Source organism: Pelophylax lessonae (assembly GCF_965119305.1).
Source record: "Pelophylax lessonae genome assembly, chromosome: 1".
NCBI lineage: Eukaryota > Metazoa > Chordata > Amphibia > Anura > Ranidae > Pelophylax > Pelophylax lessonae.
In genome coordinates, this window is record NC_138768.1 from 500777434 (window position 1) to 500805174 (window position 27741).

Here is a 27741-nt window from a genome sequence, read left to right on the forward strand (position 1 = left end):
TTGTCATGAATATTATTATAATAATGTGTATTTTTATCTTGCATGTAAAACCACCTAAATATATTTTTGTAATTTACTACAGGTGTTACTCTTGGAGATGATGACCAAAATTCAGGAGGTTTTTTTGACATCTTGAAAGGGGGCACAGAGCGATTTTTCACTAATATTAAAGATACGTCTTCGAAGGTTATCCAGTCAGTCACCAAGTAAGAAAGTCAAATGATTTCAATTTCTTCATATTGTTTTTAATGTGTGTTGAAGTTCCTGCAAAACAGCATCATTTTGTACATCGGTTTTTGGTTTACAAAATTAGGAGCAGTAAATTAGGGACACACAGACCTCTACAGGCTAGACAATGGCACCCTGACTGCCATTAGGTATCAGGATGAAATCCTTGGACCCATTGGCATACCCTACGCTGGTCGAGTGGGTCCTGGGTTCCTCCTGGTGCACGACAATGCCATGCCTTATTTGACAAGAGTATGCCGCCATTTCCTGGAGGATGACAAAATCGATACCATTGAATTGCCCTCATGCTCACCTGACCTAAAGTCAATAGAACACCTCTGGTACATTATGTTTCCGCCCATCCAACGCCACCAGGTTGCACCTCAGTCTGTTCAGGAACTCAGTGGTGCCCTGGTCCAGATATGGGAGGAAATGCCCAAGGAAACCTTTGGTCGTCTCGTTAGGAGCATGCCCCGACATTGTCAGGCATGCATACAAGCACATGGGGGCCATACAAACCATTTGAGTACCATTTTGAGTTGCTGCAATGAAATTTTAGCAAAATGGACTAGCCTGCTGCATAATCTTTTCACTTTGATTTTCGGGGTGTCTTTGAATTCAGCTCTCCTCTAGGTTGATAATTTTCTTTTTCATCAAAAGATATGGCATCCTAACTCCTTACCCAGTCCATATCCGTATAGATATCCAGCATGATATTTTTCCTAATAAGATCTCATGTGTTTTCAAAGTGTACCCTTTAATTTTTTTGAAGTGTAAGTGTGTGTGTATGTATGTATGTGTATATATGTGTGTATATATATATATATATATATGTATATATGTGTGTGTATATATATATATATATATATATATATATATATATACACACACACACAGTATCTCACAAAAGTGATTCCACCCTTAACATTTTTGTAATTATTTTATAATATCTTTTATTTGACAACACTGGAGAAATGACAATGCTACAATGTAAAGTAGTGAGTGTACAGCTTGTACAACAGTGTAAATTTGCTGTCCCCTCAAAATAACTCAATACACAGCCAATAATGTCTAAACCACTGGCAACAAAAGTGAGTACACCCCTAAGTGAAAATGTGCAAATTAAGCAAAATTAGCTATTTCACCACCCTGATGTCATGTGACTCGTTAGTGTTACAAGGTCTCAGGTGTGAATGGGGAACAGGTGTGTTAAATTTGGTTATCGCTCTCTCGCTCAAACTGGTCACTTGAAGTTCAACATGACACTTCATGGAAAAGAGCTCTGAGGATCTGAAAAAAAGGATTGTTGCACTTCATAAAGATGAACTAGGCTATAAGAAGATTGCCAAGACCCTGAATCTGAGCTGCAGCATGGTGGCCAAGACCATACAGTGGTTTAACAGGACAGGTTCCACTCCAAACAGGCCTCGCCATGGTCGACCAAAGAAGTTGAGTGCTCGTGCTCAGCGCCATATCCAGAGATTGCCTTTGGGAAATACAGGTAGGAGTGCTGCCAGCATTGCTGCAGAGGTTGAGGGGGGGGGGGGGGGGGTAACACCATACGCCGCATACTGCATCATATTGGTCATCATGGCTGTTGTCCCAGAAGGAAGCCTCTTCTAAAGATGATGCACAAGAAAGCCCACAAATAGTTTGCTGAAGACAAGCAGACTAAGGACAGGATTACTGGAACCATATCCTGTGGTCTGATGAGACCAAGATAAACTTATTTGGTTCAGATGGTGTCAAGTGTGTGTGGCGGCAACCAGGTGAGGAGTACAAAGACAAGGTTGTCTTTTCTACAGTCAAGCATGGTGGTCGGAGTGTCATGGTCTGGGGCTGCATGAGTGCTGCCGGCACTGGGGAGCTACAGTTCATTGGGGGAATGAATGCCAACATGTACTGTGACCTACTGAAGCAGAGCATGATCCCCTCCCTTGGGAGACTGGGCCACAGGGCAGTATTCCAACATAACGACCCCAAACACACCTCCAAGACGACCACTGGCTTGCTAAAGAAGCTGAGGGTAAAGATGATGGACTGGCCAAGCATGTCTCCAGACCTAAACCCTATTGCGCATCTGTGGGGCATCCTGAAATGGAAGGTGGAGGAGCGCAAGGTCTCTAACATCCACCAGCTCCGAGATGTCATGATGGAGGAGTGGAAGGGCACTCCAGTGGCAACCTGTGAAGCTCTGGTGAACTTCCATGCCCAAGAGGGTTAAGGCAGTGCTTGAAAAATATGGTGGGCACACAAAATATTGACACTTTGGGCCCAATTTGGACATTTTGACTTAGGGGTGTACTCACTGTTGTTGCCAGCGGTTTAGACATTAATGGCTGTGTGTTGTTATTTTGAGGGGACAGCAAATTTACACTGTTATGCAAGGTGTACACTCACTACTTTACATTGTAGCAGAAGTTTAATTTCTTCAGTGTTGTCACATGAAAAGATATAATAAAATATTTACAAAAATGTGATGGGTGTACTCACTTTTGGGAAATACTGTATGTGTGTGTCTGTGTATATGTTGTATATGTATATGTATATGTATGTGTATATATATATATATATATATATATATATATATATATATTATTTTCAAAGCGCTTGAGGCAGGGATCTCCAAACTACGGCCCTCCAGCTGTTGCGGAACTACACATCTCATGACTCATTGTAAAACTCTGACATTCACAGGTACGACTAGTTATGATGGGAATTGTAGTTCCTAAATAACTGGAAGGCCATAGTTTGGAGACCCCTGACTTAAGGTAACCATTATTTTTTTTTTCTTTTTTAAGTTATGCTATGTTAATGGGAACATGTAACAAATATAAACTAGGTGTTCTCCAAATTTGGCTGCAAAAGCGGAAATGCACTTTAAAATAATTATTCAGTGTTACAGGAATTTATGGCCAAAACCCTGAATACTTATTCTTTTACTTTCTGGACTTGGACTTGTGTGGTGTAGTACCCTAAAGTGACTGTTGGCTCTATACTAAAACAAAAAAATACTTACCTATCCCAGTGCCCACATCATTGTTCTTTGTATTCCTGAGATACCGCTGAATCCAACATTTAATTTGATGCCTGGTTTTTGCTGCCGGCTTTTACCTCACTATAGGGAAAACAGGCATCCAACACACTTAAGGGTGAACCAGATGCTAAAGAGATTTTAAGTCTCGGTATCTATCTAGTTGAAAACAAAGGAGAACAGGCGGAGTCTTCAAGCACAGACATGTCTGGCTGATGCTCCACTCCTAGGGGACAGAAAACCACATACAGCAGCAGCTGCCCGCCGAATATTCACTCAGTTTTTACAGCATTAGTATAGGAAACTGTGCTGTACATAAAGGTATGGTTTTCAGCGGGTCTCTGACTAAATTTAAGTCTAAAAGTGGCAAGGAAGTGCTGTCCAGAGCCTCAATTAAAATGGCGTCAACTCCCTCTCCCTCAGCCGCCTCAGAATCACCTCACAGCACTGACACAGCAGTGAAACTATTCCCTCCTCTCCTCACATATCAAACTGAAACAGTCCGCAATACCTCAGTTTCACAGGATGAAAAGGACATTGAGTCAGTCTCTCCCAATATATTATCACATATTGAACGTATGTTTCAAAAGGCACTTAACCACTTGCCGACTGCCTAACGCCGATCTACGTCGGCAGTCAGCCCCTCACAGGCAAAGTGACGTAGGGCTACGTCACTAGCTTGTGAGGGTCTAGGGAGCGAGCGCGCGCCCCCGGAGGCGCGCTCCCGCGTTGTCACGGACCCCCCCCCCGCGCGTGTGACCAGCGGACCCGATGTCCGCCGGTCACTCTGCGATCGGCGGGGGAGAGGGAGAATGTCAGGCAGCTTGTGTAAACAAGCTGCCTGTCATTCTCCTCGCTGTAAAGACACTGATAAAACGGATCTAGTATGTAGATCCGTTGATCAGTGTCCTTACAGCTCAAGCCACAGCCAATCACAGTAGAAAGCACGCCCCTAGGGATACACACAGCCCCTCCCTTCCAAATAAAGTTAACCCCTTCACAACCAGTGTATTTTTACAGTAACAGTGCAAATGTATAGCACTGATTACTGTAGAAATGTCACTGGTAACCCCAAAAGTGTCACAAATGTCAGTCAAGGGTCCGATCTGTCCGCCCCAATGTCGCAGTACCGCAAAAAAAATCGCAGATCGCCGCCATTACGCGTTAAAAAAAAGAAACAACAAAAATCTTTCCCTTTGTTAGTAAACGCGATAACTTTTGCGCAAACCAATCAAAATACGCTTTTTGCGATTTTTTTTTTTTTTACCAAACATATGTAGCATAAAACAAATTGGCCGAAAATTTTAAAAAATTTTGATTTTTACTTTTTTTTTTTTGGGGCAATTTCATATAAAAAAATGTGAAAAATATTGTTATTTTTGCAAAATTGACGCACTTTTTTTGTTTATAGCGCGTGATCAAAAAATCGCACAGGTGATCAAATACCACCAAAAGAAAGCTCTGTTTGTGGGAAAAAAAGGACGTCAAATTCGTTTAGGTACAGCGTCGCACGACCGCGCAATTGTCCGTTAAAGTCACGCAGTGCTGAATCGCAAAATACCCCCTGGTCAGGAAGGGGGTAAAATCTTCCGGGGCTTAAGTGGTTAAACAGACTTCTGGCCATAATACTAATAGCCTGACTAAAGAGATAAGGGAGCTGGGTACTCGCATAGCTAATCTTTAAACAAGGATAGAGGATATTGAGAATTTTACACAGAAAATACAGAAATTGAGAATCTTAAAGAGGAAAACTTAGTACTTCAGTCTTGTCTAGAAGATTTTGAAAACAGGGCAAGACGCTCCAATTTGCGCATAAGAGGCATTCCTGAATCCATAACTGACTTACAAGCGACAATGTTAGCCTTGTTTCAGGAATTACAACCTGCTATTCCAGTCGAACGCCTGGAAATGGACAGAGTCCATCGCGCCTTATCTCCTAAAAAATCAAAGGGTCCACCCAGAGACATCATCATTAAATTCCATTATTACCGTACAAAGGAACAGCTCTTATCAGCTGCTAGAGAGAAAGGATCCTTAAATTTTCAGGGTCACGAATACCAAATCTTCGCGGATCGGTCTGCTATCACCATAAATAAAAGAAGAGCTCTTAAACCATTATTACAAATATTACAGCAAAAACATATCCCCTACCAGTGGGGGTTTCCTTTTTCGGTGCGTTTTTACTTTTCAAGGTACTAAATACAAATGTCATTCATCTGAAGATTTTCAAAACACCCTTCAAGACCTTCACCTAACTGAACACCAGAACTTGCAAGGCTCAGAAAATGCTTGACGCAGATCTGCCTCTGGCTCAACACGCACTTTCTCAAAATCCTCTGGAAAACAAAATCGTCGTGATTCACATAAACGTGGTAGGTTCATTTCTCCTTCTCCATCTGCCAGGGTTCATACGGTCCTGGAAAACCTGGAAAAGTTTTGGAATTTGAAGATGACACTTTCCAGGCCTGGAAAGGTCATGGAAACTTAGGATTCCACTAAGGTTTTGGAAAAGTCATGGAAATATATACTGGGGAGGAGCGGGGAGCGGCGGGGGGAGCAGATGCTTAAAGTGTAATTTATTATTTTATTCAGTAATGTTTAATAAATTGCCAGTGCCACATACTATTTGCCTTCCGGGTCCGTGGTACGCTGTCACTGGCCAGCAGCAGCCGAGGAGATGATCGTGAACCAATCACTGGCAGCGGGGAGGGCCGGCCGCGGTTTGCCTGGATGTGACTGGCCAGCAGCAGCAAACCAATCACAGGCAGCGGAAGCGACACTGGAGGGCGGGCCGGCCGCATGAACGTGATGACGTGGAAGGGGGCGGTAACCGTTCCGGTTACCGAACCCCTGCGTCATCACGTTCATGCGGCTGGCCCTCCCCGCTGCCAGTGATTGGTTCACGATCATCTCCTCGGCTGCTGCTGGCCAGTGACAGCGCATGGGCATACCGCGGACCCGGAAGGACACCTACTGTACCAGTCATATACGGGGAATGTAAAAAAATAAATGTCAATAAATTATTAAGCATCCAATCCTGAGTCGCCTTTCTGTGAACTCTTTTCTGCCTTTTTGTGGGACTGTTAGCTTCGGCCTAAGAGTAGTAAGCGCCGCATTTTGTGCATTTAACTGTGCCATCCATATCACAGTGTCCAGCTGCACATTCATGACTGCCTGTACTGCTTTATTCCGGCAAGCAGGAGCACCCATTACTGTTCTTTCTCCAAGAGTAAGTGCCGCATTTGTGCATTATCAGATCTGTGCCATCCATACCAGTCCGCCTGCACCTCATGACTGTGGCTTGGGCCTAAAAGATTACTGTGCTGCATTTTGTGCATCTGGCTTTCAGAAATGAAAAATTAAATGGTGTTGATTGTTTTTTGGCAATGTTTAAGTTAACTTGTTAACCCACTTGCCTTCTGTGCACTTAAACCTCCTTCCCATCCGGACCAATTTTTAGCTTTTAGCACTCTCACACTTTGAATGACTTGGTCATGCAACACTGAACCCATATGAATTTTTCGTCCTTTTTTCACACAAATAGAGCTTTCTTTTGGTGGTATTTAATCATCTCTGGGTTTTTTATTTTTTACAAAAAAAAAAGTTTTTCTTATTTTCTGTGAGTAAATTTTGAAAATAAATACATTTTTCTCCTTCACTGATGTGCGCTGATGAGGTGGCACTGATAGGCTGCACTGATGGGCACTGATGAGGAGGTACTAATATGCTGCACTGATAGGCGGCACTGAGAGGTGGCACTGCTGGACACTGGCGGGTGGCACTGATGAGCAGCACCATCACTGCCCACACTCAGTGCCCATAGTGCTGCCAGTCAGTGCTTATCAGTGCCTAGATGAGCAGGCACTGACTGGCAGCACTATGGGCACTGATTGTGGGCACTGATGGCGGACACTGTGGGCACTGATTGTGGGCAGTTAGTGTGTTTAATGTACCTTGTGTAATCAGTGCACTGATGATCAGTGCCCTGATTACATTCCTCTGTGTCCCCTTACTGCTGATTGGCTCTCCTCCTTCCTCACACTGCAGTCTGTGTGAGGAAGGAGCGCTGGCGATAAGAGGTGATCTCATATGTTTACATTTGAGATCATCTCTCATTGCATGGGCCGATCACGTGGTAAATGGCTGCTGTGATTGGCCATTTACCACGATCTGTGATTGGCTGTGTCCAAGGGACACGGCCGACACAGATTTTCCCCAATGCGCGCTTGCGGGAGCGCGCGGGGAGCCTGTCTCTGGGATGCCGTTTAAAGACGGCCTCCTGGAAATGTGAGTCCGCGCTGCAGCGGTACTTCGGCTATAGCACGGATGGGAAGAAGTTAAAGACTGTTATCGGGTCAATTTATGGCACTTTAAGTTCAGAACAGTGTTGCTGGACACTTTTTTATTTATTTTTTTAGTTGCTTCTCCTTGATTTATGTTATATCTCCTGTGGATTACGTTAATCCATTTCTAAGCGGTTCTCAGGGTTTATGTTATGAAACGTCGTTACTGTGCAAGCGTTATTTAAATAAATATTTCATATTCCACTGTACACTACAAAGCTTGTAATTTATATTAGTAAAAATATGCTGGGTGTGACATAGATTTTCTTCTTATTTAACACGTATACATAGACATTTCATGAAACATTAGGTCATGAATATTTACGTGAAGTCATGGAAAAGTCATGGAATTTCATTGGTGAAAATGTGTATGAACCCTGATCTGCTGAAGATTCCATGGACTGATGGACCAGATCATTATTTTATCTCCTCTGTCTTATGCCTATGTGTCCCATGTTGGCCATCCAATTTATTTTTCCTAGAAAAGACTTCAGTTTTTTTTTTTTATCTTGCCAGTATAATATTTCATGGATCTAATCCCTTTTTGCCACATACTTCTAATTTGTTTTTTGAGCTAAATGCTCAAGCTCATACATGTTATAGCAAACTACACTGTGGCACAGAATTCCATTTAGCTCTACTTATTGTAGATTAATCCCTGTTGCTTGGTTCAAATCAATCTTCTTTTTTTTTTTTTTTTTTTTGAATATGGTTATTATTCAGTTTCACAGTGCTACATCCTTTCCTATCTATAATATGTGTTAGAAGACATGGATAACTTTCTTTAGAGCTCTATAAAGTTCTTTATAGTGGATACTTATTCCTATGAAATGAATTCTTAGTAATAAAAACGGTATTATAAGTAGTAATCAGCATGGATTCATGAAAAATCGTTCTTGCCAAACCAATCTATTAACCTTCTACGATGAAGTGTGCAGCCACCTAGATAAAGGTAAGCCTGTGGATGTGGTGTATCTGGACTTTGCAAAGGCCTTTGACACCGTTCCCCACAAACGATTACTGTACAAACTAAGGAAGGTAGGTATGGACCATAAGGTGAGTACCTGGATAGAGAACTGGCTCCAGGGGAGAGTACAGAGGGTGGTGATTAATGGGGAGTACTCGGATTGGGTGGGTGTGGAAAGTGGGGTCCCCCAGGGTTCTGTCCTGGGACCAATCCTGTTTAATTTGTTCATAAATGATCTAGAGGAGGGGATATCAAGTACAATCTCAGTATTTGCAGATGATACTAAACTAGGCATGCCAATATCTTCTATGCAGGATGTGGAAACCTTGCAAGCAGACCTGAACAAAATAACGGGGTGGGCAATTACATGGCAGATGAGGTTTAATGTTGAAAAATGTAAAGTAATGCACTTGGGGGCCAGAAACCAGAAAGCAAGCTACTCACTAGGGGGGGAACCTCTGGGTGAGTCTAGGATGGAAAAGGACTTGGGGGTACTGGTAGACAACAAGCTTGGCAGTGGCATGCAATGCCAAGCCGCCGCAAGCAAAGCCAACAGAATACTGGGTTGTATAAAAAAGGGGATTCACTCCAGAAATAAAGAGATTATTCTCCCACTCTACAAGACTCTGGTCCGGCCACAACTGGAGTATGCTGTCCAGTTCTGGGCACCGGTCCTCAGGAAGGATGTGCTGGAATTGGAGAAAGTTCAGAGAAGGGCAACAAAAATAATTAGGGGAATGGAGGACATCAGCTATGAGGAAAGACTACAAGCACTGAACCTTTTCTCTCTGGAGAAAAGACGATTGAGGGGGGATATGATATCAATGTACAAATACTGTACTGGTGACCCGAGCATAAGGAACAAACTATTCAGAGAAAGGAGATACAATAAGACACGTGGCCACTCACTAAAACTAGAGGAAAGGCGGTTTAACCTTAAAGTGCGTAAGGGGTTCTTCACTGTAAGAGCAGTAAGGATGTGGAATTCTCTTCCACAAGCAGTCGTATCAGCAGGGAGCATCGATAGTTTCAAAAAACTATTAGATGGACACCTTAAAGACCACAACATACAGGGGTATACAATGTACGGTTAAAAGCAAACACACACACGCATCATAGGTTGAACTGGATGGACTGATGTCTTTTTTCAACCTTACTAACTATGTAACTATGCAGTATCTTGCACAGCTACTACTGGCAGGAGTACTGTTTCTGCTCGTTATAGCATAAGTCGCTTATACTACTGTATATTTTTTAGTGATTATTAACTTGTGGTTTTCTGTATCTTCCTAGGTGGTTCCGTGCGTCCTCAATTTGTTACCCTCGGTGGCCTCTCCCTTTCAGAGACTACTGACGGTAGCTATTTAGCCTTTGTTGGGGGATTTCCATCTCCCATCAACGGCATACGTTTCTATTGGTTGTGCCTTAACTATTTGTTTTATATATTACCTTCTATGCTAAGCACACAATTGTCCCTTCTGTTTAGTTCTTCCCTTTTTTCTACACATTTCCTCCCCCTTACCACATCGAGTATGAAACAATCGACAAATTCCACAATGGTAGGGTATGCTAGACATCGTTTATATACAATCTTATGGCCCCCCTAAACATAATAATGTCCTTGAATGTTCAGGGACTAAATAACCCAAACAAATGTACTAAAGCTTTTCGCAACTTTGCATCATTAAAAGCACACATTTTGTGTCTGCAAGAGACACACTTCACCTTACAATCCACTCCCAAATATTTTAGTCCTAAATATCCTCAAATTTTCACTGCCTCTGCCTCTTCAAAACAACGAGGTGTGCTAGTGGCCTTTCATCGGTCTACTCCATTTACTCTTGTACATGAAATCAAGGACCCTGAGGGCAGGTATCTGATTCTCACTGGATACCTTATTGACTCCGCTATCACTATAGTGTCATATTATGCTCCCAACAAAAATCCTATTCCATTTCTTTCGCATCTTTTTCAGGTTGTGGATTCTCATAGAATGGGTGCAGTTATGATTTCTGGTGATTCAAATCAAGTTATTTTCCCATTTCTGGATAAATCCCCTATATCTTCTTCGAGCAGCCCTAATAAACTCTCATTCTCACAACTGCTTGTAAAACATAATATGGTAGATTCTTGGAGAGAGATGAATCCAAACAAGCGTAGATACACATATTATTCGCACCCTCATAAAACTTTCTCCCGCATAGACCATATATTTCTCAGTATAGGTCTCATACCTGAAACGATTGCATCTATGGTCATACCAATCACATGGTCTGACCATAATGCAGTATGCACAGTTATTGCTTCAACTATTCCTAAAGCACATGACACTACGTGGTGCCCTAATGACTCTTTATTAAAAAATACATCTCACTGTCTGGATATTAAAAATGCTCTCTGAATATCTACTACATAATTCAACGCCAGATGTGTCTCCCCTTACTTTATGGGAGGCACACAAACCAGTTATTCGTGGTATTTGTTTGAGACAGGCTGCACTCTTTAGACGTGAACGTAAAACACTTAGCCAGAAATTAGAAACAAACTTTAATACATGCTACACAGTATATCAAAATAATCCTACTTCTTCTAATAAAACCAATATTGATAAAGCTAGGCTTGAATTTGATCTGTTTCTTACAGAATCTGCAGATAAGACACTTCGGAGATCGCGTCACAATTTTTACATTAAAGCAAATAAACCAGATTCACCCATGGCCCGCATGCTCTCTTCACTCCATAAACCATTTAAGCCCATACGTCTTAAAATCTCGAGAGAGAAATTTTCCAGAATTTTTCCTATAAAAATTCTTAAGAAATTTAAAACACACCTAGCTACTCTATATTCATCTGAAAACAATTTGAATTTTTCTGCGGCAAATGAATTTTTTGCTCAACTATCACTACCGACTCTTTCTCAGTCTCAGATGGAATTTATGGAAAAATCAATAACACCAGATGGAAGTGTCCCAAGTTATAAAATCACTAAAATTAAATAAAAGACCAGGCCCTGATGGTTTTTCGGCATTATACTACCGGGTTTTTTCCGTTTCCCTTTCGCCTATCCTAGCTAATGCTTTCAATACACTTCTTAATGGCCAATCCTTTAAACAGGAAACTTTAACAGCAATCATCTGTATGCTCCCGAAGCCTCAAACTGATGACACGATTTGGTCGAACTATCGACCCATTTCCTTATTAAATTTAGATATTAAAATTTTAGCCAAAATTATAGCTTCCAGACTAAATAACTTCATAGGACAACTCATTCATAGGGATCAAGTAGGTTTCATACCTATTCGCCAAGCTACTGACAACATCAGACGTGCAACTCTGTTATCTCATATAGCTAAAACACGCCGCATCCCCTCGTGCTTCCTATCACTAGACATTAAAAAAGCCTTTGATACCATATCCTGGCCATATATGCAATATACTCTTAGTAAATGGGGTTTTGGCCCAAATTTTTTAAAATGGATCTCTGCGCTTTATAACAAACCTAAAGCATATATTAAATACGCAGGCTATAAATCAGACTTGTTTAACATAGAGAGAGGCACGCGTCAGGGGTGCCCTCTCTCTCCCCTCTCTTATTTGCCCTTCTCATAGAACCTCTAGCACACCGTATTAGAAGTAATCCCTCAATTTCTGGTATAGAACTAGGTGGTCACCATCATAAGTTGTTTATTTGCAGATGACATTCTTCTTTTTCTATCATCTCCCCATATATCAGCCCCTAATCTCATTGCTACCCTTAATAAATTCGCTGCTATTTCAGGACTAAACATAAATTTTCAAAAATCCACGGCCTTTAATATCTCATTGAGTGAATCTGAGTTAAATTTAGCGCAGAATGCGTTACCATTTTCATGGTCTTTGAAGCACATTCCATATTTGGGTATAACATTTGCTCCCAACCATTCTGATCTTTATGCAGCCAACTTTACTCCATTATTGAAAAAAGTTACTGAACTACTGACGAAATGGGCATCACTTCCATTGTTGTGGTTTGGGAAGATAAACGCAATCAAAATGGTTATTCTACCCAAATCTTTATATTTATTTAGGGTCCTGCCAATTCATATACCTGCACATTTTCTTTGAATCTTACAACGTAAAATAATTAAATTCACCTGGGGTTCAATCAAACCTAGATTGCCCGAATCCACATTGATTCTCCCCAAAACAAGGGGTGGACTGGGTCTCCCCAATTTTGCCACATATTACAAAGCTGCGCAATTGGCACAATTAACTAAGTATCATGCCACTACTGAAATTCCCTTATGGGTTACGATAGAATCTATCGAATATGACCCCCATCTCAATTTCCAATCTCTTAAGGTTACAACCATCAGATCGAAAACATATTACTAATCCAATTACCAAGCATTCTCTCTCTTTATAGGATAGACTAAAGACTAATTATAATTTACAGTCTACACACAATCCACTACAATCTTTTCTGAGAAATCCAGCCTTTTATCCGGCTTGGGAATTCCCAAATTAATTTCGGGCAAGGTCTAGGTCAGGCCTGTCAAGGCAATTTAATCTGGTCTCTAGCTCTTCTATCTTAAGTTTTCCTGAACTTTGTGAATCACATAATTTACCACATTCAGAACTTTTTCGATATCTCCAAATTAAAAATTTCTATACCCCATTTATAACAAATGGTACCATTCTGAATCGGCTCTCTCAATTTGAGAGTATCTGTATCAACAACCCACACTCCAGAGGTCTAATTTCTAGCCTATATTCTCAATTGCTTAACATTCCAGACGTAGATACACCAAGCTATATCAGGAAATGGGAAACAGACCTTGACCGTACACTTAACCAATCAGAATGGTCTGAAATCTGGTCTGTAACGAAATCTTCTTCTTCAAATATTATCGCAATTGAATCATCATACAAGGTTCTTTCACGATGGTACTTGGTACCAGCTAGAATCGCCAAGTTCACACCAAACTTTCCGGCCTGGTGTTTTAGAGGTTGTACGGAAATAGGTACACATGTTCATATATGGTGGAATTGCTCAATTGCTACAGTTTTTTGGAAAGAAATATTCTCTTTAGCATCTAAAATGTTTGAAATAGATATTACTCCAGATCCGGTGATTGCCATTTTAAATTTAAAACCTGCATGCCTGACACGAAAACAATTCAAATTATTCCTTCAGCTTCTTAATGCCGCTAAACAAACCATAGCCAAAGCTTGGAAGACTACAACTTTGAATCTTGTAGAAGTTAAACATAGGATGAATAATGCATTATTACATGCAAAAATGGAAGCCATGGATTGCGATAAATTTTAATAATTTTATAAGCATTTGGGACCCTTGGATTAAACTTGGCCTATCACCCGGTTTTGAGGAACAGGTTCTGAATGCTTGGTAATTGAGACTTATATTTTATTTACTTTGTATTAACCTTTGTGGTACAAGTTCTATTCTCGATGCCCTCTCCTTTACCCACTTTACCCTACCCACACCCTGCTGACTCCTTCCTTTTCCCTTTTTCCCCCACAGCCATGTTCTGAATACCTTCTCAAAATCTTAATATCTCAGAATATCATATTAATAATTCTATTTTTTCTTTTGTTCCTTCCTTTTGTGTAAACTTCACTATACAGTATAACATTTATAATACTTCTGTAACAATACAGTATTTCTACTTCTGTTTTTGTTTTGTAACTTGCTTTATGGCTGTTTTATAAAACTCAATAAAAGTATTGAACGAGAAAACAAAGGAGAATAGCGGCTAAGTTAGCGATACAGATTAAGTATTAAAACACTTCTCTGTAGGAAACCTGTTCTTTCTTATATTATCATATCAAGGCAACACTGTCCTTTTTTAGTCAGTGATGTTTACGAACATTAATCATTGTAAGTTATTATTTTGTTTTACCAGTAAAAGGTAAGTTAACCCCTTCCTGTTCCCTCACATTCCTCCTCATCCCAGCAAGCCCTATGTGGCAAGAGGGCGTTAAAGTCTTGTTTCTCTTTCGTTCATTAATGGACACAGCTCCTATGATTCTTGACCATTTGTTATAATGCCCCCTACAGTAGTAAGACACTAGGCACAAAAAAAATTCTGGTTACACCCATGGGCAGTCTCAGGGGGTATACTCCCTCTCCCTGCTATAGTCACTAATTTTTTTTCTGCCTAGTCAGGATTAAGAGCCTAGTTCCGTGCTGGGATCTTTGGTCCTGGCAAAATCTTTTCCCTCCTGGATTTTTCCTGTGAGATCAACTATCAACTGCCAGACTGGGCGACGGGCTGGATAATCTAGATCCAGTGGTCACCCCAGTCTGTCCAGGGAGCACGCGCAGGCCTCAGCTCTGCACTAGATCAGCCGCGGCATAGCCCCACTGGACGAGAGCAGGCCCTGCTAGTTAAACTTCTCACGATTCACTGTGCGGGGGGGGTTTGTACCTGGTGGGGGCTTCTGCCTGGATCTGTCCTTGAGGCCTTGTCTCCCAATTCTGGGTCCTTGTATACCTCGCGGTGCCGCCATTTTGCATTATTCCTATACACGGTGGCCATGTTTGTGTAGTCCCGCGGCCATTTTCTTGTGGTTTGCCATTGCAAATAGCGGCGGCCATAACAGTGGAGCCCTATGGGTGGTGATTTCGGCAGTGGGAGCTCCTCTTTATCTCTGGTGCGGATTCCTGTTTCCTTCAGCTTTCTCATCGCTGCATGTGCAGATTCTCCTGGTGGTTGCAGATGCTTGTGTCGAAAGGTGGGGAGCCTGGTGGGGTCCTCTCCCTCTCTGAGAGTTGCTCTGTGCCTTGTGCTTGGTGACCGGGTGGTGCTGCCAGAGCAGTGGGGGTTGTCCCTTAGCAGTGTTTTAAACTTTTTTTGTGGGGTCCCCCTAGTGACTCATGGAGTCTTTGGAGCACATTTCCCCACCTGATCCCCCTCTCTTTTCCCTTGTGTCCCGGGTGGAGGCGGCTTGCGGGCGGCGGGCTAGCAAAAAACGCCTCTTGCCTTCCTCTGCCTTATCTGTCTCATCAGATCCTGAATCTGATTTGGCCGCTGCGGATGTGGGTCACTCTTCTGGGTCTGCGACCACAAGCCTGCAATCCTCCTGATAGTGAGGATGATTCCTCCACGTCTGCAACCATGCATGAAAAGGCGCTGGTAGATGCACTAAAGTATCTGTGCGTAAGACCCTGAAGTTTGAGGATGCAGCTGAAGCTGTGACGGAGGCGCAGGTACCCTTTGGCACTCACAAGACATCCAGACTGACAAAGGTGTTTTCCTTTCCCTGCTTGTTTTGACAGAATTGTCGCTAGAGAGTGGGGACGACTAAATCGTCCCCATGGGGTTCCTAAGCGCTATACTAGGCGTTACCCATTTGCGGAGTCCCTTATTAAGAAGTGGACTGTTTTACTGGTGTTGCACCCTCCTGTTTCCAGATTAAACAAGGCAACCATGATTCCGGTTAAAGAGTCCCCGGCCTTTAAGGACCTGGAAGGCGTTCACCTTAGCTGGTTCAGCAATGAGGCGGGTATTTACCATTGCCCTGGTGTGGCACACTATGCCTGAGTGGGCTAAGCTCCTACGCCGTGACCTGGAGAATGAACAACTCTCTCTTCTGCTTTAACGGCCTTAACTGATCTTCCCTTTCAAGGAGATCGCCTGTTTGGAGCTACCCTGGATGACATCAAAGGTTCGAATGGACTCCTATGCAGGATCGAGGCAGAAGGGATTCTGGTCATCTTAGTGGCCCCGGACATGCCTCCCTGGTCTTGGTACGTTGATCCAGTGCGGCTGGTCGCTGACGTTCCTTTCCTCAGGGAGGATCTGCTGTCCCAAGGACCGATCTTCCATCCTGCTTTACAGTCGCTGGCTTTGACGTCTTGGCTGTTGAATGCTAGGTGCTAAAGGTTAGAGTATTATCTGAGTCAGTGATCTCTATGTTGTTAAAAGCTAGGAAATCTACTTCTAGGAAGATCTACCATCGTACATTTCGTGGTGTAAGTCTCCTTGGGTTCATCCTCGCTCCTTCTCGGGGGCTTTGATCTTACCTTCCTTCAACAGGAGGGGTTGAACAGAAATTGACTTTGAGCTCCATCAAGGGCCAGGTATCGGCCTTGGCGGTCTTTTTCCATCAACCTTTGGCCACACACTCCCTGGTGCGTACTTTTCTTCAGGCTGTCCGACATTTGGTTCCTCCAGTGCGGGCTCCGTCGCCGCCTTGGGATCTTAATTTGGTGCTTTCAGCTCTGCAGAAGCATCCCTTAAAATTATTCGGGAGATTTCCCTAATTACGCTGTCCCAGAAGGTGGCCTTTTTGGTGGGTATAGCCTCTGCGCGCAGGGTGTCGGAACTGGCGGCGTTATCCTGTTTTTCACCTTGTCTAGTGTTTCACAAGGATAAGGTGGTTCTTGGCCCCTGTCTGTCATTCCATCCTAAGGTGGTCTCTGACTTTCATTTGAATGAAGACATTGTGTTGTCTTCCCTGTGTGCTAGGCCTAAACATCCGAAGGAAATTGCCTTGCATGCCTTGGATGTGGTTAGGGTGTACCTGGCAGCTACGGAGTCTTTCAGGAAGTCAGACTCTGTATTTGTGTTCACGAATGGACCTCGCAAAGGGTTGTCCGCTTCCTCTGCGACTATTTCCAGATGGATCAGACAGACGGGGGTTCAGGCCTATTCTATCAGGGGTCAGGTTCCTCCTTTCCTGGTCAAGGCACACTCTACTAGGGCGCTTAGTGCCTCCTGGGTGTCCCATCATCAAGCGTCAGTGACCCAGGTTTGCAAGGCAGCCACCTAGCCATCGGTGCACTCTTATACTAAGTTTTATAAAGTGGATGTGTTTGCATCTGTATATGGTCCCTTTTGGCCGCAAGGTTTTGCAGGCTACTGTTTGAGAGGACCGGATCTTCTGAGGGTGTATTGTATTGTTCTGGTGGGCTGCAGTTTTGGTTGAGCCCCTGTTGTCTGGCCAGCTAATGTTCAGCCTTGGGAATTTTTTGCCGTTTAACACTGCTTTAGGACATCCCAATGGTCAAGAATCACAGGAGCTGTGTCCGTCAATGAACGAAATAGAAAATGTGATTTTTGACTTGCCATAAAACCCATTTCTTTGATGTTCATTGACGGACACAGCACCCACCCCTCTGTGGAGTTATAATTCTCCTGACACTGCTTGTAACAAAACTGAGTGACTATAGCAGGGAGAGGGAGTATACCCCCTGGGGACTGCCTATGGGTGTAGCCAGAAGTTTTTTTTCTGCCTAGTGTCCTACTCCTGTAGGGGCAGACAACCAATGGTCAAGAATGACAGGAGCCATGTCTGCCAGTGAACATCAGAGAAATGGATTTTACGCTAAGTCAAAAATCCCATTTTATTTTTTCGTGGCTTTATTCGTTTCTAGAGACCATTCTGATCACCAGGAGATGCCGGTAAACTGATGTGGGGTAGGGAAAGATTTGGACAATTATGGACAGGCTTAACCATTTCACTGCCATAATTGTCTAAGAAGTTGGGCAGTGAAAGAATGGCAGCAAACCCTCTCAACTTCTATATGTGAATAGGTGCTGGCCAGCTTGGCACCTCTTGGTCTCCAGGCTCACCTTGCTCCTCCATGAGCCAGAGGCATCTATGGAGACCTTTAGGATCACCAAGGGTAGAGGTAGCTGAGGGAACATGATTTTACTAAATCCCATATGTGTTAAAAAATAAACTGTGATTTAAAACCCGAGTAAACTGCTGCATACCAATAATACAGGGTTTGGTCTGGTGATGAAGGTTTTGTTTACCCCAGGATTTAAAAGGATTAAAAGTGAACCTAAAGAACCATTATTTCTGTTTATCCCACATCTGTCTGTAGTTTCTTAAATAAAGAATAAGTTATTTTTTTCTTTGAGTGCAATAGTAGATGGTATAATGGATTTTTTATTTTCTGTTTATTCTGTCTTTCAGCTATGCAAAGGGAGATTTGGATTTGTCTTACATCACTTCCAGAATTGCTGGTATGTTCAGTGTGGACTTAATAATCTTTTTAGTTAGTTTTATAAAAAAATAAAGGCTTCAAAATATTGGGTACATTTAGCTGAGCCTGCTAAATGGTGTAGCTTATGTCCATGTCTGAAGTATTGAGATCACAGAGATCTTTTTATTTCCATGGTGGGATGTAAATCAGAACGAAAAAAAAAAGTGCTATATTCAGCTGCTTTGCAAATGCTTTAGTTGCTTACTTCGTGAACACTTTAATACTTTTCACTGGGATCCATAGTCCGTCAAGTAGGTGCAACCCTCCATTACCCAGTTGTTTGAAATCTTAGGTTTCCTATAAAATATTTGATTAGAAGGGCACTCACAGAACTTGGCACAAACTATATCAATGAGAAAAAAAAAACAAATACAGTTCATATTTCCTGAGATGCAGCCCACCTTTTGGAAAGAATGTTTTTCTGAAACATGTCTATTAAAACTTTTTTTTTTTTTTTTTTTCATTCATTGAGGAACACAACAAGTCTTTCACTTATTAGGTTACACTGCCGTCTTCAGGCAGATTAGACACTGGCAAAAAGAAAAAATTTAGGAAAGCTCAGGATAACCCTTCCTACTACCAGCATGCTTCAGTTTTTGCTACTGTCCTAGAAGTATGGGCAACCTTTTCTTCAGCTCTGCTGATAAAAGGCTAACCTAGTTTTTTGCTAGTATTTTTTCTTCACTTTTATTCAATCACATTTTTGTGTTTACTGCTTTGCTAGGTTTACTGGTGGTCCTAGGCTGGCCTACAGTTTGCCAGTGTCCATTCTTCCTTTTTGGTTGCATTTTCTCATCAATTCTCATTGTGCTATAATGGCCATCTTGGCAGAGGCAGGGTTCTGCTTCACCATGTCAATGCCTTCAGCTAAGAGAACAGTGAGCAGTAGAGTAGTAAAAAATATCACTCTAAATTTAGTGAGACTAACAGTTAGCGGCAGCAGTGATTTTTATCTCGCACTGCAGATATACAGCTATGAGCGTGTGGACACAGGATAGCTTAAGAGAGATCTATGGACTTATAAAAAAAAAAAAAAAAAAAACCTAGGTGGATTTAGCATCAATCCAATGCTGCATCTGTCCCTTATCGGCTCTGCAGTGATCAAACACAGCGGATTGCTCAGTTCCCCTCTCCAATCTGAGCAAAGAGCCATGGCCGTCAGTCACTGGCTCTCTACTCTCCCCTCCCCTCACTGGAGCGCTGGGCTGTGGAGGGGCCAGGAGTGGCTGGCTCAGGCTCTTAGCGGCTCGCTGAGAGGCTGAGCCAGGTGCTAGTCCAGGTATCTGGGTGGACCCCAACCATATGGTCAGGATCTTTCCTGAGCCTGGATTTGCTGAGTGATATCAGTAGACAGCGGACTTTAGCCTGTTGAATGAAAATGGTTCACAGGCGTGCAGAACCAGCTGCACTCCTGGGACCTACAAAAGAAGTATAGCCAAACTAGTTTTGGCCATACGTCTTCTTTTAAGTATTCTAAAACGCAATGCTCTACTATTTAGGGTATACTTTTCAGGGTAATGCTTTGTAAATGTTTCCTATATCATTGCAGATGGTATTTTTTTGGGTTCAGATCCTCAAAGTGATATAGATGTGCACCAAGTTCATCTACTGTACATTTAGAAATGCTTAAAAATCGCATCTTTTTGTGATGGCTTCATGTTTTAGTGCACTATAAAATCTAAAATTTCTGTTTAAAATATTATTTTTTGTATGCTTTTAATAGTGACTTATTTCTTTGTTTATATCCTAGTCATGTCCTTTCCTGCAGAAGGTGTTGAATCTGCCATCAAAAATAACATTGAAGATGTGCGCTTGTATCTGGATGCTAAGCATCCTGGGAGTTATGCAGTTTATAACCTAACTTTAAGGAAGTACAGACCTGCCAGGTTCCATAACAGAGTAAGAATAATTGAGCTCTAAGCACTGTTAATGCTAGAATGTGTACCAATGGGCATTCTACTAAACACTATATTTAAATTTTTAGTAAATAGTAGCAAGTTGGAATACCCTTTTTATGGTTGCCAATTGTGCTTCCTTCCTTTTTTCCTAGAGTCTTCCCGCTTCCCAAATCCTGCTGCTGTTTTCTTTGTATAGTGGGTGGTGTCCCAACATAGAACATGATTGTTTTGGTTTGCTATTTTTTAATTTGTGGATATCTCTTTAGTGTCTTATGTGGTAATGTCGCTTTTCTTAACAAGATCATCTATTGGTGAAAAACTTTGAAAGATATAAAACCTGTATATTGAGAAAAGGGGGCTATAGTTAACTAATGTCTGCTGGAGATAATCGGGACAGATTGATTTTTGTACTCTTAAAATCAAAGTCCAGGTTTACTTTTACTTTTAAATAGTTTGGTTGGGCCAAACTATTTCCTTTTGCCAAGTGGTGTGTCTTCTGTCAGCGCTGCATCAAACTGTAGTAGCATCAGCTACATACAGTATTCAGCAGGTGGTTGAGATTCCAACCAATGACCTCACTTTTGCCAGGCAAAAGTGGTAACCACTTAGCCACTGTGCTGCCACATACATGTAGACTGCATCTGTGGTGTGAACCAGCCCTAAGTTCAGGGGGTGACACCACCATTCCAAAGTTACACAAGAAAAGAAAAAACAAAGCAGGGATTCACTGTTTTCACCTCTGCTCCACCATGTACATTAAAGTGATTTGTAAAGTCTTGTTTTTTTTTTTTTTCCTCATAAAAATAACAAACGTGTTATACTTACCTGCTCTGTGTAGTGGTTTTGCAAAGAGCAGCCCACATCCTCCTCCTTCTCTGGTCCCTCTTCTATGATCCTGGCCCCTCTCTCCTTTTCAATGCCTCCACATTAAGCAGCTTGCTATGGGGGTACCCAAGCCGAGTCACAGCTCCCTGTGTCCATTCAGGCACTGAGCCCCCTCTCCACTGATTGGATAGCTTACTTTAATTAATGGAAGCCAATGGCGCCACTGCTGTGTCTCAGCCTATCAGGAGGGAGAATCTCGGGCGGCTGAGACACTCGTGAACATCGCTGAACAGAGAGGGATCTCGGTTAAGTGTTAGGGGGCTGCTACACACCTTCTGCCTTTACAACTGCTTTAAGCCATGTGATTTATCCTTGTACTTGTGAGTAGATGCATGTATTTATTACACAAAATCTGCAGGTTGCATTGTGGAATGTATGGAATGCTTGCTTATCCCTTACATGCCCTAATGTACATGGCAGAGTGGAGATGCAAACAGTGAATTCCTGCTCATGTGCCCTGGAGTTCCTGTGAGCACTTCATGCTTCTCTCTGCTGACTAGCTTTATGGAGATGCTGGTTTCATTTTCCAGCAAGACTTGGCACCTGTCCACACTGCCAAAAGTACCAATACCTGGTTTAATGATCATGGTATCACTGTGCTTGATTGGCCAGCAAACTTGCCTGACCTAAACGCCATAGAGAATCTGTGGAGTATTGTCAAGAGGAAGATGAGACACCAGACCCAACAATGCAGGTGAGCTAAAGGCCGCTATCAAAGCAACCTGGGCTTCTATAACGCCTCCGCAGTGCCGCAGGCTGATAGCCTCCATACCACGCTGCATTAATGCAGTAATTCAAAAGGAGCCCTAGCCAAGTATTGAGTGCATACTATACTGCACATGGACATACTTTTCGGTAAGCCGAAATTTCTGTATTAAAAATCCTTTTTTTTTTTTTTTATTGGTCTTGTGTAATATTCAAATTTTCTGAGATACTGAATTTTGGGTTTTCACTAGCTGTAAGCCATAATCATCAAAATTCCTAAAAAGATATGCTTGAAATATATCATTCTGTAATGCATCTATATTAAATATGAGTTTAATTTTTTGAATTGAGTTACTGAAATAAACTTTTTGATGATATTCTAATTTTATGAGATACACCTGTAAAAGCATTGAATTTAGTAACACAGCGCAAAATTTGTGTTCCTTTTAAAAAAAATATTAAAACACGGTACTAGCATTATTTAAAAAAAAAAACGAGAAAAGATAAATATAGTTTTAAGAAGCAAAAAAACATAGCTAAATAAAATTACAAAGGAAATTAAAAAGTTCTTAGAATATCCACATTATTTTGGTGTTTCTGTTCATAGTAACAGTTCTATAGTTCCAAGTTTTGATGTATTATAATAAATGTTAGCCTGTTTATTAATCGGGCTTTCATAAAAACAGGTTCCCACATTTCAAATAATTCCAGCCTTGTGAACAAATGTATTTATTATAGCACTTAAAAACCGAGGGAAGGCATGGGCATGATCAGTTATGTCACTACTGAGATGTTTGAACTAGGACAAGTCAATGCCTGTTTGGATTTTTTGAAATATATAACTTTATACAGACCAATTTAGAAATTTTAACACAGTTATTCTTTTAAAATGTTCAAAGTATAGGAAGTATAAATTGGCTGAGATCATGTTTTGAACAAGATTTTTTTGTCTACTGTGCACCTGGTTCTAGGAGGGGAACTTAGACGGTCGCTAAGTTTTGTGACTATTAGTAAATTTGCAGTCTTGACTATTTGTTAACGGAGTGAGCCCAATTGCCGACAAGGTGCTTTAGTAAATCAACCCCCATTTGTCTCCAGTTTGATACAGTCCCCCAAACTACACCCATGCACCACTCCGCTTCCATAGTGGGAATGGTCCCTTCTAGGCTCAAGCGCATGCACAGATTTGAGTGTAGGTACCATTTCTTGATGCAGAGAGAAACATAATGTAGATGGGGGAGGGGAATGCTTTCAAAGACCATCTACAGAAAATAACGTGGACAATGAATGTCAGTAAAAGTAGTGTGGAATGAGCTGCAGCAGAAGGTAGTTGCAGATGTTGGAGAAAGGGATGTGAAGAGTGTATTGCAGTTGGTGAGTAGACTCTGATAATGAATCTCTTTACCAGAGTGAACTTGTGTAATAATGTGTGCTAGGGACCTGTCAGCTTTGCAAGAAAGAGAGAGGAGGCTAATTTAGAGCCGGTTCACACTACTCCGACTTGTCAGGCGACTTGGTTGCCTGACAAGTAGCGCTCCATTCTGTGCAATGGAACCGTTCTAATCAGAGTGACTCATGTCGCTCCGACTTAGAAAAAGGTTCCTGCACTATTTTTGGGCGCAGTTGGAGCGACTTGCATTGACTTCTATTATGAGAAGTTGTTTGCAAGCCACGATGAAGTCGTGCTGCACGGGCGACTTCAAAGTCGGGGCGACTTTGAGTCGGAGTAGTGTGAACCGGCTCTTAATGCTTTATTTATTCCTAAAGTTGTAAAGGGAAAGTTACAATTCCTTTAATCTTCTTGTGCTGTGAACAGCTTTTTCAGGCTGATCACTGGGATCTAAATTCTGCACTATTCTCTGAAAGTTTGCAGGAAATGCTGGCAGAATATCAGCTTTTAATATTTATAGGACTGTAATTTCCTCACAGGTGTCTGAATGTGGTTGGTCTGGAAGACGTTCTCCAAATCTCGTTAACCTTTACAGCATCTGTAAAAATATGCATTTATGGCTGAAACAGGATCAGAAGAATGTTTGCATTGTACACTGCCTTGTAAGTAAAGTTCACAAGGTGACATTTTCTCAAGTTCCTGTTAGATCTGTTTTCCTTTATTTGTTGTTGTTTTAATAACTTTTCCCTCAGTTTACAACCCTTTTTTAAAATGCAACAATACTTTTTTGAGGGAGTAAAATCTTCAGGGCATTTATGTACATTGCAAGGGTTTAAAAAGTTAAGCCGGCCGTATACGGTTCGAATCTCAGCTGGTTCAGCAGAGAATGGCCGAAATTCGAACCCATGTATGGGCAGGTTAAATGTACCCAAGTTGATCGGTCAACTTGGGCACAATCAGCCTGCCGGACTTTATATGCGATTATTTCTAGTGACTAACAAGCAAGTAGGTACACTGTCAGTGCTCTGCACCTATTCCCTGTGCTCAAAGTGGTGCAATCCTCTATCCAACTTGACTTGTAGATGAGAACAAATCATGCGGCAACCTTCTAATGCTTCAGCCTTGCAGCCCCTCACTAGACCAGGGTGGTCCGGAAACACTGTGAAACGACAAACGAACACAAGGGCGCACCGGCCTAGTGCATTATCCTTAAAACAGATTTATTAAAATGATGAATTAAAAATACTCACAAACGAGTTCTTGATAAAAGGCACATCAAACAAGCATAAAATCCTCAGCATCGAGATCGGGATTCCATCGTCCCCCGAAGCTGTACAGGCTTACCGGTTTCGAGGCTGCGCCTCTTCTTCAGAGCCTCTTCATTTCTAGTGACTATTATAGCAACTAGCAGTAATCATGGTGTTCTCCTGGCGGGGATGGCGTCCCCTGCCAGGAGAACACAATGGCTCCATGCGAAGGATTCCCCCATCAACATGGTTCCGTCTATGGATGACTTACATTCACCACTTATAAAAAGGTGAACTTTACACATTTCCCACCCCCTGTCCCTGCTGAACTTACCTCCATGAATGTCAGTACCTACACAGCCAGTGAAGCGGTCCAGGGATTTTAAATTCCCACTCTTGTTCCCCTTGGACTGCGTTAAAGCGATTCTGATTTTGAATTTACACTTTAAGCAAAATATATTGCAGATTTTTATTTATTTCTTTATCTGTACTGAAAAATAAAAACTTAAAATTCCTTAAGCTCTCAGCTTAGTCAGAGAGCCTTCCTAATATAATCACTTGACTAGTCCCACTGTATTTGTGAAAAGACTTTACATCCCCAGCACATTTTTATATGAATAGGCTTGAATAAGTTATCACCAATACAAAAGGCTTATTAAATTACTTTTTTTATAGCACTTTTAATTCATATAATATATATATATATATATATATATTATAATAATTTCATGTAGTTTATCTCCTAAATGTGCTTAAAAAAACCTGTTACTTTGTATAGTTTGCAATGGTGTTTAAATGACTGTGTTTATTTTACTGCTTGTTAATATCATCAGACTATGTAGCAATGATTTTATTCTGACAATGATTGTAAATGTTGATAGTTGATGCTTAGTTTTTATGAAGTATGCTAATTTAACATGCGCTTACATTGAAGGATGGAAGAGCTGCATCAGCTGTGGTGGTATGTTCTTTCCTGTGCTTCTGCCGCCTGTTTGCCACTGCTGAAGCTGCTGTGTATATGTTTAGTATGAAGAGATGTCCACCTGGCATATGGCCTTCTCATAAAAGGTACATTATCATTCTGATGTCTTGCATAACATATATAACTATTGGTTATTTGAGTACCATGTAGACATTTAGGGCCAGTTCACACTAGTAATCGTACAGGAACGCTATGCATGCACTACTTTTGTAGGGTATGCACTGCTTTTGGAAACTTACTGCAGCCAGCTCCCATGGTACTTCTATACCATGCGATCTGGTGCAGGCAAACACACTGCGTTTGTGACCTGTGTTTGGGGTGTCGTTAAAGTGTCACTAAACCACAACAGTAAAATCGGTGAGTATGTGCTGGTTATACTCACTGTGGAACCTAAGGGGTTAATCTCCTGCATTGTGTATAAAGGCTGTGTTATTCTGTCTTTTCTGATCCTCCTCCTCTTTAACTGACTCCAACCCATCTCTTGTTAGAACTGAGCATTAGGAGTCAGGCTGCACATGCTCAGTTTGGTGTGTGTTGCTAGAGCATGTTTTTTTTTCTTGGAGAGTGCATGTGATCAGCACTGGGCCAATCAGCATTGTCCATACAGAGGGTCAGGGGAAAATGAAAACTCCTCCTACAAGCTTAAGCAGACACTGATACAAGAAAAGACTGCTATATAATGCCGATGAAAAAAAGTTATTTAACAGTTTATATTTACTAAAACTACTGCAATTACATGTTCTTTGTACTGTGGGAGACCAGATCTAGTGAATGCAGGGTCCTGGGTTTAGTAACCCTTTTAATTAACAATGATCCCTACTGCCGATTGCAACTGCAGTGTGTTTTGAACGTGGTGTGGGAAACTGGCATGGAACGCTGGTTTCCCGCACCTTGTTCTGGTGTGAACGGGGCTTTGAAAAGACTTTGTTGCCCAAGCAGTAGTAATACTGTTGAATAAAATTGTATACTTTATATTTACAGTTACCCTATTTTATTTCCCTAATACGTCAGAAAATATGTAAAATGTACAAAAGAGTTTAATAAAACCAATCTGTTTCCTCAGATTAGAGTAGTTAGAATAACTTTTGCTTTTTCGTTACTATAGTAAACTGCACTTTTGTGGATTAAATAATTGATGAGAAATTTTACTGACTTCTGCCTTAATCCATTATAGTGAAGTTTCTCTGCCAGATGATTCAGATGTTCAGATCAATCATTGTTTTAGCATATTCTGGTTGGCCGAAACGTAAAGTCTTCTATGTTTCAGGTATATAGAATACATGTGTGACATGATGGCGGAGGAGCCAATCATTCCCCACAGTAAACCAATTCTTATCAAGTCTATAAATATGACTCCAGTGCCACTGTTCAGCAAACTGCGCAGTGGTTGCCGGCCTTTCTGTGAAGTGTATGTTGGAGATGAGAGAGTAGCTACTACCTCCCAGGAATATGATAAAATGAGGTAAGTGCGCATTTCAAACATATTGTTATGAATCTGACATGCAACTCTCTACTTCTGTAGATGGGTTAATTGCTCTGTAGATGGGTTAATTGTTCAGTGCTTATTTAACAAAATTTGTAAAATTGGCTTATTATTTTCTGAAATTACTTTTACTTTATGTAATTGTTGCTGAAGGATTTAATTGGAAATAGGATGCATTTGTTCTTTTCAATTTTTTTATTTTATTTTTTTCTTTTTGTTTACAGGGATTTCAGAACTGAAGATGGGAAAGCTGAAATTCCATTAGATGTTACAGTACAGGGTGATGTCTTAATAGTCATTTATCATGCCAGATCTACACTGGGTGGTAGATTGCAAGCCAAGGTAATTCATTTTATTATGTTTACCTGGGGACAAGAATACATTGGCTATAGCGCCTAGTTTATTGTTATCCATCTAGTGAATCTTGAGTTATATCTTGAGAACATATTTTCCTATTGCTTATTTAGTACCAATAACATTTTCTGCTTTGTTAGCAAAATAATAAGGTATTCATTTTTATTTAAAGTTCTGATTTTTTTTTTCTTAATTTACAGGTTAGGTTTAAAACCCCAGTCAGTT

The 27741-nt window shown here is 41.4% G+C and overlaps 1 protein-coding gene across 2 annotated transcripts in view; it reads left to right on the forward strand.

Annotated features, from left to right (window-relative positions):
* Positions 1 to 27741, forward strand: part of GAK (cyclin G associated kinase) — a 191091-nt gene that overhangs the window by 102083 nt on the left and 61267 nt on the right. For both annotated transcript variants that reach the window (XM_082248017.1, XM_082248016.1), the window contains exons 11-17: positions 83 to 206; positions 18503 to 18552; positions 20323 to 20471; positions 23990 to 24112; positions 25632 to 25765; positions 26947 to 27141; positions 27387 to 27504. In XM_082248017.1, the coding sequence (XP_082104143.1) occupies positions 83 to 206; positions 18503 to 18552; positions 20323 to 20471; positions 23990 to 24112; positions 25632 to 25765; positions 26947 to 27141; positions 27387 to 27504 (893 nt within the window). The remainder of the gene's footprint in view (positions 1 to 82; positions 207 to 18502; positions 18553 to 20322; positions 20472 to 23989; positions 24113 to 25631; positions 25766 to 26946; positions 27142 to 27386; positions 27505 to 27741) is intronic.